Source organism: Amborella trichopoda, chromosome 10 (genome assembly GCF_054954075.1).
Source record: "Amborella trichopoda isolate Santa Cruz 75 chromosome 10, AtrichopodaSantaCruz75HAP2 v2.0, whole genome shotgun sequence".
Lineage (NCBI taxonomy): Eukaryota > Viridiplantae > Streptophyta > Magnoliopsida > Amborellales > Amborellaceae > Amborella > Amborella trichopoda.
In genome coordinates this window covers 28,929,178-28,940,179 of record NC_142345.1, presented here as the reverse complement: position 1 = coordinate 28,940,179, position 11,002 = coordinate 28,929,178, and the positions used below count along the sequence as shown (strand labels likewise).

Below are 11,002 nucleotides of genomic sequence, written 5' to 3'. Positions count from 1 at the left end.
TCAACTTTGAGCAAAGTACGGCACACCTCCAAACACGGTGGTTTCGTTGCTAAAAATCGGACTGAGAATATATTTATTATATAAAATTAAAAAATAACGTGAATTGTGCTAATGTATCGATACTTAAAAATCTAAAAAATGAACAGTAAGTAATGTGTTGTAAAATTTACTAATTTCAAAACTTGAAATTCGCATTTTGTTTTTTTGGTACCCATACATCTCGATGTTAAAGATATTTAATTGAAAGGTCATCCAACATTAAAATCACCTTTCTCAATAAAGATAAGGCAATTCTTTTAAAAAAATAAAAAAAATAAAAAATTAATAAAGGCATTTCTTATATATATATATCTCCTGTCCGTATCTTAAGGGCACATTAACCCTCTTTCAAAACCAACCTCGGCTTTTCTCTCTCTCTAATGTAAAACCAAACCCAATTCCATGTGAGTGTGATTTTCGTGAATTGGATAGAAAAAAAAATCTCTCATCAAATGATGAGAAACAAAGGACCAAAAAAAACTCTGTTATCATATATTACAAGGAAAAAAAGGGCTCGCCAAATCCTGCAAAACAAGCCGGATTCCGGCCGAAGCCCTGCCGGAGTCCTTGAAAATGTCACCGGAGTCCTACATGCACTCGCCCAATTTGTCAGACCTCAAGCTTATGGTTAATCGTACGGCGATGAGGGCCGAACCACTTGGCCTGAATATACCTGTATCTCCTCCATGGTGGAAGGTGCATTTCTTGTGCCCTAATCGACCTCTTTGTTTCTTCACAGAGGAGCTTGATGATGGATTTTAGAATTTGTGGTTTTCCGACGAAGACAGGGGGAATAAGTTGCCGGATTCCCAAAAAGTGGCTCGTGGGTCGGGCTATGTCAAAATTTGACACCAGATCAAGATCGATTATGTACCTTGTGGTGTTGTCAATGGAAGAGATGACATCGATGTATTCATAGTCGCCGGCTGGAAGATTGCCCAACCTTTCCCATCTCGATATGCACAGACCTGAAATTCAATTGAGAGTAGGAGAGATTTGAATTACGCGAAAAAGAGAAGAATTTTTCCAAAAATCAAGTAGAAGTGAGATTTAACTCTAAAGAAAAAGAAATAGAGGAGAGATTTTGAATTACATTAAAAAAAAGAGATTTTCGCTGCAAATTACCTGCATTATAACCTTTATCTCTGAGTTTCTTCATCAACCATCGATTGGAGCTGCAAGTTTCTCTACTCGATTCCAATTTTTCAACACAGAGGATAAGTTCTCTTTGAAATAAATCATCAGAGCAAATCTTCCCCAATACAAAACCCTCGATCGTTTTCTTCACACTTTCCCCATCTTCTTCCTCACCTCGTAACAAAAATCCAAAATTCTTACCACCTCTCATATTTTCGCCTGCCTTTTCATCATCAACAAAGAGACCATCATAGAACAGCTCATCGTGCTCGCTTCCGCTGCAACTCTCGGTCCCCGATTCAAACAACTGAGCTTTAACCAATTCGTTCAAGGGATCAGTCACCTTCTTCAACCTCACACCCATTCTCCTGCACATGCCGCCTCTCTCTCTTTCTCTCCAAATTTCAAACAGATGAAGAACTCAGATGATTTCTCTCTCTCTAAGCTCTGGATCATAAAACATGTCCACGATATATAACATGGAGGGCGGAGGAGAGAGAGGAAGAGAAAAGGCTTCATTTCTAGAGAGATAAAGAATGGATAAGGATGAGAGAGACACAGCCATCCATACGTTTGAGCGATAAAGATCGTCTCTGAGGTAACAGCGTCCGTTATGTGGAACGGAGCGCAGCCTACGGTGACCGCTGGTGAGGGTGGAATAGCCAACGGTTTGCGCACGACGTTTCGCCGCCGTGGTGTCGCGACGGCGAGGTGTGTGTCCCTCGTGAAGCCCACGTGCGGGAGGCGCTGACCTGGCCGGAAACTTCAGGTCGACACGTGACCTGACCAACCCCTCGATACGTGTGATATTAGATTGGGGTTAATGCAGACGGAGAGGCGTCTAGGTACATGGGGTTGTCTCCCTACATTGTGTCTGTCTTCCAATTCCCATTCTGTTCTCCTTTCCTTCAAGATTTGCTCATTCATCAAAAATAGGAAAGATTATCGAAAATAACATTAAAAAAAAAAAAAATTTATATACAAGCTCTCCAAACAAGCAAAATTAGAACCCACCTTAATAATTTCACTAGAAAAAAAGTTATTTTGATGTCTAAATATTTTCAAATTAATCATCTCAATATCAAGATGCATAAACATGACAAAAAAAATAGATTTCGAATTTATTTGAAGGCATGCTTTATTTTAATTGTTTAGAGCCTCGGCTCTATACAAACAGCACCCAATTAAGTAAACCACGAGTCGTAAGATGGTTTTCTAAAGGTGGCCGCTTTGTAATGATAAAAAAACCGAAGTGACGCTTTGTGAAAGTAACGGGTTTGGTTTAAGTGACTGCTCTGTGAAAATAACGGGTTTGGTTTATAAAGATGGCCTTCGTGAAAATAATGTGTCATATTACTTAACGGGTCCAATCAAGCGAGTTTTAGTCCAATAAAAAATAATAATAGTATTGAAAATAATACCTAAAACTAAATAAATAAATCAATGAACAACTTCTCATATCTGTTTTTGAATCATATGATGTAATTAAAGTTTCGAACCAAATCTTATAAACGAAACCGTCCAATAATAGGCAACCTTGACAATACCCTTTTAGTGAAGTCATTTGCTTGGCATATCTCTTTTGTCATTTTTTATCTTTTTCACATTTTTTTCTTGAGGTGTTAACCTCCTTTTATTGATAATATGTCTCTTTTGTAACTCACACTCTGTCTAGGAGTTGAGATCTGTTTATACTAGAAAATATGGGCAAGGAACTCTATCCTCGCCTTAGTTTCGGGTACAAATTTGTAAAAAGAGTTGATAGAGAAAGGATCCCGTCAAATTGCATTCCGAGTGAGAAACTGGCCAGCATGCTGTATCCCACTCGGGCCTCCGGCAAAACCAACTTCCCACACACCTTAGCCCACTCGGAGCTCCGGTAGAGCCAGCTTCCCACACACCTTGGCCCACTTGGAGCTCCGGTAGAGCCAGCTTCCCACACACCTTAGCTTTGTAGTTTGACAAAAGTAGATGGGAGTAATTTAATGAAGAACTTTAGAAAAAAGAGCAAAATCAAATAAAACAATAAATGAACTAGGGAAAACTAATAAATATGCAAGAATGATACTAAATAAAGCTCTTAAATGGCAATAAAAGGAATGACAACAAATAAGAAAATGATACTTGAGGCTAGGCCCCTAGGCCCGGCGCCCTGAGTCGGTGCCGGTTCAGAGTAGATTGTTGCACTATCAATCTCGGTCTTTCGGGTTTTAATGGGCAAGTGAATATAGGTAGAAGATGGTCCATTGTGCATACACTTCTTATTTTTGTTTTTAATTATGCATTTTATTATTGTTTCAAAGTTGATAAGGTTTCTTTTGTTAGATGACTTTTCATTTTGAAGGTTTTGAGTTTAAGGAAGTGCGAAGTGCATCAGCCCTTTTTAAAGATCTACGATCCCCTTTAAATTTCCACTCACCAATAAGATTTTGAGGTGTAGGATCCTTGTGGTTTAAAGATAATATAGTCACAGTAGATTCTCATGAACTAGGTAAACTACTAAATATGGTTAAGAGTTATTGTGGATCAATCAAAACATAACCAGCAATAATGAGTTTCTTGCCCAACGAAATCATTTTTCTAACATGTTGAACTACAAAATCATTTTCCATCATCTTGGAAGACTAATATTCTTGAGTCTTAAATTGTTCAATGAAGTTAGCGCAAATTGTATTTCAATTCATCACAAATATCCTTGGTATTTTAAATTTATGAAATCTCAATAATAATTCATCTTCTATGTTTCTCAATATTATGCACTTCTTATTTTCTTTTCTCAATTATCATATGCCAATTTTTTTGCGATACTACTGTCATCATTTGGTGTAGTAGGAACTTCTTCTGAAATGATATAATTCTCATGCTTTAAAATCAAACACAATCTTCTTTCCATACATTAAAATTCCCATTAAGTCTTTCTATCTTCAATTCTAGCTTTTGATCTATTAATAAAACAAAAATACAGGCCAAGTAAAATAAATCTAATTTATGATTTCGATCTCACCAAGCAGTAGCCTGGACCATCAAGAAAAAGAGCTTGAGAAAACTTGGTACAGTATGGTGATGAAGAAGCCTCAATGTGGATCCTTCTCAATCAACCATTTTTCTATCCCTCTCAGCCAAAGTGCAAACAAGCAATAATACAAAGGTTTCCACAAGTCAATTTCGCCCCAAGATTGTGGAAATAAAAAATACATAAAAAATTATAATAAGAAAAGATTGATAATCCTAAAAGGGAAAATAAATAGCAGTAAATAAAATAAAATTCCATACTTTTTAAGAACAACATAGAAGAGCATTGTATATTATCTTAGAAAGAGATAAAAATGAAAGACTGATAATGTCATTTATGGGTTTAAGGAATTTATAAAATAATGCTTTACAGTAGCCAATATAAGAAGGTGAAAGAATCACATTCCCGTTAGAAAACAAAAATGTTAAATTTGCAGCCCGCGATCATTGTGGAGAATTTAGGTTGAAGACTCATTTTAGCATCCGTTATTTCCCTCTTTTTTTCCTCCTTTTCTTTTTCAAATTTGGGAAGGTGGGTGAAGGTTTGGGAGAAATGATCTCTCTCCTCTCTAAATGGCAAGAACGTAAAAGGAAAGAAAGAAAATAAAGGAGAAACTATCTCCAAATTTTCTTGCAGTAAATAAAGGAAGTTTTAGGATGAGCTTTGCATATGGTGTTTAGAAATGTACTTGCGATGATTTTGCCAACATAGATTTCCTCTTTTGACAACAAAGGGGGAGAAATCTTCTCTCCAACAGAATGGCCGCTAAAGAGAAGAAATGCCCTATGTAAATACTCGATTAATAGAATGATAAATTGGGACAATATTGTTGAGTTTATGTGTCTTTAAAGGCTTTATGAGTGTGTAATGAAAAATATTTATTATAATAAAACATAAATTTAGTGGGAGTGTCGTCCCTCAAAAAGCATACTAAGCAAATGATATTTGCGGATACCTGAATGTGCTTAATGATCTATGCCAGTCGGATGGAAAACCCAAGGTACTTAGGCATAAAAATAAACCAAGAAGAGTTTTTAGGTTAGCCTTTGATGAGGTCGGAGCTTATGCCTAGATGAGTGAGCTAAGGGACTGTGTGACCCTTATGTGTGATGGTAGGCCTATAGAGACGGGGGTCAAAACCTCATCCATATTCCATCACACGGCAGGTATATAGATAGATCGTTCGGGAAAACTAAATATCCAACTTTGGGTGAAGCATATGCATGTGCGAGAGATACCCCTATGCGTCATAGAGCTGTGGTCGCATCAGGTCGTAGTGACCTTGAATTGTCTTTAGGGGAGGACCTGTAATCCACATACTGGGATTGCGACTCCTTGGCTCATCGACCAGACTTTGGTGACCCGCTAATGAGCCGCTGCTTGGACTGTGGGTCATGAGAAACACTAGGTCGGTTCGATAAAGCAAGTGTAATCTGTAATCCAAAGTTGAAGGTGGAGTACCCCGTGATCGTTGATTGAATCCCTGAACCATATGGATCCACTTCTCATCATATTAATTTAATTGTGTTCATTTTATTATTAAATTATTTTAAATTTATTATTTGAATTTTTATAAGTCATTTGATATTTTATTTCTTTTTTTTGGACTTATAAAAATAAAGTTATTAATTTACAAAGTTATAATGTTTTAAAATTCATTTTGTTTAATTTTAAAATATTTATTAAAAAATACATGGGGGGCCCATAGTGCACATGCGCGTAGGTATTAGGTGGGGCCCCACATACCATATATGGGTGGCATGCCCCACCCTTGGATACCTTATCTTGTTGCTTTGTCTTCAAGTTTATTAAATATGGTAACTATATCTTGTAGCATGTGGTCAAATATTGATTAGGAAATATTGACCATATCTTATCTTGATTATTGAAGGAAAATCTTGACTTGATATTATTGATATATTCTTATGGAAAATATGAGATGGAATATGCAATTTATGGTTTGCACTACATCTTTAATGGATTTAATTTATTTAAATATATTGACGAGAAAATGATCATGCACCTTCCATAATGTTGATGGCCCATCTGTGGAATGGATGGCTCAGATCTCTCACCTCACAAGTCACCTTGAACAACGGTCCATATTCAATCTAAAAAAAGAGGCAAACTATGGCAAACCCTAATGAAATCTTAGACCTAAAATTCACTATAAATAGGGGCGCTCTGTCCCCATCTCTACACACATCTCTCTCCCATAAACTCTCTCTCTTCCATAGGGGCCACGTCCCTCTCTCTCTACTCTCTCTCTCTGCTAAAAATACCCTAAGGGGCCATGCCCCAATATAGAGACTCTCTCTCTCTCTCTCTCAATATCTAATCTAAGGATTGAGAAAATTAGGGTTTGAGCTTAATTATTTTGGAGTTAGGGTTTTATAGAGATTTAAGAGTGGTTTTTTAGTTTGGCCGAAATTAGCTTTCTCGGTTCGAAATTGAAGCTAGACCGCTGATCCCACACTATTAGATGTGGTGACTCGGTGTGGGGTGGAAAAAGCCCGGTTGAGGTAATCTCCAGCATCTTTCCTTTTAATTGTTTGTTCTTTTATTTTATAATCTCAAGCACAATATTAGGTTGTATGAATGACATCAAGTAGTTGAGATTTATTTTATTGATGTGTTATTTATTTTTTTGTAATTTCTATTGTTTGTAAAAAAACCATCTGTGAGTGATCTTGTTACCAAAATTATAAAGGGTGATTATTATTATTTTCTTCTAAAAAAAAAATTGTATTTCCCCGACAAAAGATTACATAGGTCTTTCTTTCATTGGTATCCGAGCTAGTTTTATTTGATTGCCATTATAAGTCTTTTTTTTTATTTTTTGCTTGAGAATATAAAATAAAATGACTGCTCGTTCCTTCATCTTTGAGATCCTGAAACTGAAAGGTTTGATGGGACCAACTTTGCTTCATGGAAAAGAAAAATCAAATTTGTGCTTTATAAATAAAACTTGTATGAGGTACTCTTTGAGGACCGACTTCATTGTCCAACTGACGACTCATCTCAAATAATCAAATATGAGTATGCCAACTAGAAGAGGAGGAACTTGAGATGCAAACACATTCTTTTATGTGTCATGACTGACTCGTATGCTTTTGAGTACGAATCAATCTATACTGCAAGTGAGATTTTTGATAACTTGAAAGAGAGTATGTTGAACCCTCTCTCATGAAGCAAACTATGACTATGAGAAAGTACAATGATTTAAAATAGTAGAAGGTACCAAGTTTGCAGATCATGAGCACGTGTTTCGTGCGCTAGTCAGAGATTCGGAAGATACAGGCATGAAGCCCAATGAATCTATACAAGTGATTCATTTAATGAATTTTCTTTCTAATTCAAGGGAGACTTTTATATCTTTCATCTTTGGTAGAAGAGAGGCACCAAAATTGGAAAAACTCGTCACGCCATCAAATCTGAAGAAGAAAGGAGGAGTTCAAAGCAAACCCCAAGGGGTGCTATGCATATGGTAAAATCTCAACCATCTTTTAAATTTAAGAAAGATAAGGGAAGAAATACTTTTGAGAAGAAAAGATATTTCAGAAGAAGAGATTTTGGAAATAAGGGAGCAAAGAGAGAGACTCGAACTTGTTTTATTTGTAAGAAGGTGGGCCACATAGCCAATAGTTGTCGGTTCAACAAATCTGATGGAACTAACAAGGAATTGGCATGTGTGATTTTCGAGTCCATACTAGCTGACCCCAAGGAAGCGTCTTGTGTCTTGACGCGGGGGCTATGACCCATATCACAAACACCAAGGAAGGTTACCATTCTTTCACTCCCATGGGACCAAGACAACAACATATTTATATGAGAGGAAATCAGAAGACTGATGTACTTGGAGTTGGAGATTTTGAGCTGAAACTAAAGAGTGGGAGCACCTTGATCCTAAACAAGCAATTTATGCTCTTGATATGAGGAAGTGCTTGGCTTCGGTTCCTAAGATGTCTATGGCTGGATTCATAACTACTTTCATTTGGGAGAAAGTAGTGGTCAAGAAGGGAAAAGATGTGATCATGACTGGACGACTTGTAGACATGCTATTTACTATTGAAATAAAAGAGAAAGTTGTTTATGTCTCGCCCCCTAATGAATTAAATGCTACTATATAGCATATGAGGTTAGGACACATTAATATCAAATGAATGGAAAGATTAAAAAGGGACGGGAGTCTTCATAATTATAAGGGAGATTTATCGAAAGTGTGCAAGTCTTGTGTGTAAGAAAAACTAATAAGGAAAAATACCACCAGGGCAAAAAGAGCTACTAGCGTATTGGAAATCATTCATAGTGACATATGTGGACCTATGAATGTGACCACCAAAAGTGGAAAAAGATATTTTATCTCTTTTATAAATGACCACTAGCGATATGACCATGTGTGCCTTATTCATGCAAAATTAGAAGCCCTAGAAAATTTCAAAGAATATAAGGCCCAAATAGAGAATCAAACCAACCTAAAAATTAAAGTCATTAGAATCGATAGAGGAGGAGAATATTCATCTGACATTTTCTAAGAATTGTGCATTGAAAATGGGATCATTCTTCAATACATCATGCCTTATACTCCTGAACAAAATGGTGTAGCTGAGAGAAGAATAATACTTTAGTGGAAATGGTAAGAAGTATGATGGGGCATGCAAATCTCTCATTAGAGTTTTGGGGAGAAGCCGTATTAACGACATGTTACATCCTTAACCAGACTCCCACAAAAGTGGCCCCACTTACTTCTCACGAAATTTTCACTGATTGTACTCCCTCCCTTGAACACCTGAAAGTTTGGGGTGGCTCAGACCATGTCCTCATCCCACATCAAAATAGAACCAAATTACAACCGAAAACTGTCAAATCCATTTTCATTGGATCAAGGTAAGGGGTATCAATTCTACAACCCTGAAACTGGTACGGTTATTGAAAGCCATGATGCTCACTTCTTTGAGGAAGAGTTCCTTGAAGCAAGGGTGGGTAGAAAGCAATTATGAGGAGGCAAAAAACAAGGATGTAATTCGAGACCCTGAACCTGAAACTTCTAAACCAACCCAACCTGTTTCTGATCTCCCTAAGGAAAGTGAACCTTTACCTGAACCAAGACGAAGTAATCGAATCAGTAAACCACCTCTTTACCTAGAACATTTTGTCTACCTTAGAGAACATTTTGATAAGGTTGGGGAAGATCCAGATTCAGAACCTATAACTCACCGTGAAGCCTTGACCTGTCCTGAAAGGGAATACTGGGTAGAAGTTATGAAAGATAAGTATGCTTCCATTAACCAAAACCATGTATGAGAATTAGTACCCCTACCTGAAAAACATAAGGTCATTGGTTGTAAGTGTTCAAGAAAAAGTTGAACTCTAAAGGGAAAATAGAAAAATATAAATCTAGGTTGGTTGCAAAGGGTTTCACTCAGAAAGAAGGGATAGATTATGAGGAAACTTTTTCCCCCGTTGCCAAATTTCCATCTATCTGAATCTTTATAGTTATAGCAGCTCATTTTGATTTTGAGGTTCATCAAATGGATGTCAAAGCAGCCTTTCTAAATAAGGATTTAGAAGAAGAAATTTACATGACCCAACCTGAGGGATTTAAGGAGCAAGGGAAAAAGAACCTTGTTTGCAAACTTAATAAATCCCTTTATGGTCTGAAACAAACATCGCGACAGTGGTACATGAAATTCCAACAGACGCTTGCTCTTGCTGGGTTCTCTACAAAGAATGAGCATTATTGCATATATCAAAAGGTCAGTGGGAGTGATGTGGTCTTTATATCGTTATATGTGGATGATATGTTAATAGTTAGTAGCTCAATTGCCCTAGTAGTAGAGACGAAAAATTTCCTTGCACAACACTTCGATATGAAGGATCTTGGAGAAGCTTTATATGTGTTGGGCATTAAGATAATAAGAAACAGGAGAGAGAAGACTATCCAACTTTTCCAGGCAACCTATTGTAAGAGGATATTGGAAAAGTTTGATGAGTATGTGTAAGCCCATGTCAACCTCAATTGACAAAAAGATGAGGCTTAGTAATAAAATGTATCCTACCGAAGACATGGATATAAGAGCCATGGAGAGAGTGTCATACAAGAGCGCAGTTGGGTCCCTTATGTACATCATAACGGGAACAAGACCTGACTTGTCTTTCGTCATGAGTCTGGTGAGCCATTTCCAAAGCAATTCAGGAGATGAGCATTAGAAAGCAGTAAAAAGAATTCTCAAATATTTAAAGGGGACCATGAAGTATGCGCTCACATATAAGGGGAGAACTGAAATAACAATAGAGTCATATTCAAATGCAAGCTATCTCGTGGATCGATGAGAAGTCTACATCTGGGTATGTGTTTATGCTTGGAGGGGGTGCGGTTTCTTGGAAGTTAAAGAAACAAGATATTATGACTTTGTCCACCATGGAATATGAGTATGTGGCATGTTGTCTAGCAGCTAAGGAGGCTGCGTGGATTAAGAAGTTTCTTAATCAACTTAATTTCCATCATGTACGTTGTGAGGCAGTACAAATTTTCTGCGACAACACAGTGGCTATTTGTCTCTAAGGAGCCTTGGTTTCACAAGAATTCCAAGCATATCAAGGCATACTTCTATTACCAGAGAAATGAGGTGAGATTGAAAGAGATCGAGATCAGCTACATATCTACTGATTTGATGATTGCAGACCCTCTGACTAAGGGAGTTGTCCCTAATATTTTTGTAAAACATGTGAGAGAGATGGGGATGAGAGAAAGTGAGGAAGAAAGAATGTAATGCCTTCAAAAGTCAAGTGAAAGATGTTGGGTTTGTGGCC

At 37.1% G+C, this 11,002-nt stretch overlaps 1 protein-coding gene across 1 annotated transcript; it reads right to left on the bottom strand.

Moving 5' to 3' along the window:
• Positions 1 to 321: 321 nt before the first annotated feature.
• LOC18429693 (uncharacterized) lies at positions 322 to 1,620 on the bottom strand. Its single transcript, XM_006838976.4, has 2 exons — positions 1,165 to 1,620; positions 322 to 1,007 (listed from the first exon to the last, which is right to left on the bottom strand). The coding sequence occupies exons 1-2, from the start codon at positions 1,550 to 1,552 to the stop codon at positions 649 to 651; spliced, it is 747 nt and encodes a 248-aa protein (XP_006839039.2). The 5' UTR covers positions 1,553 to 1,620; the 3' UTR covers positions 322 to 648.
• Between the last annotated feature and the right edge of the window lie 9,382 nt (positions 1,621 to 11,002).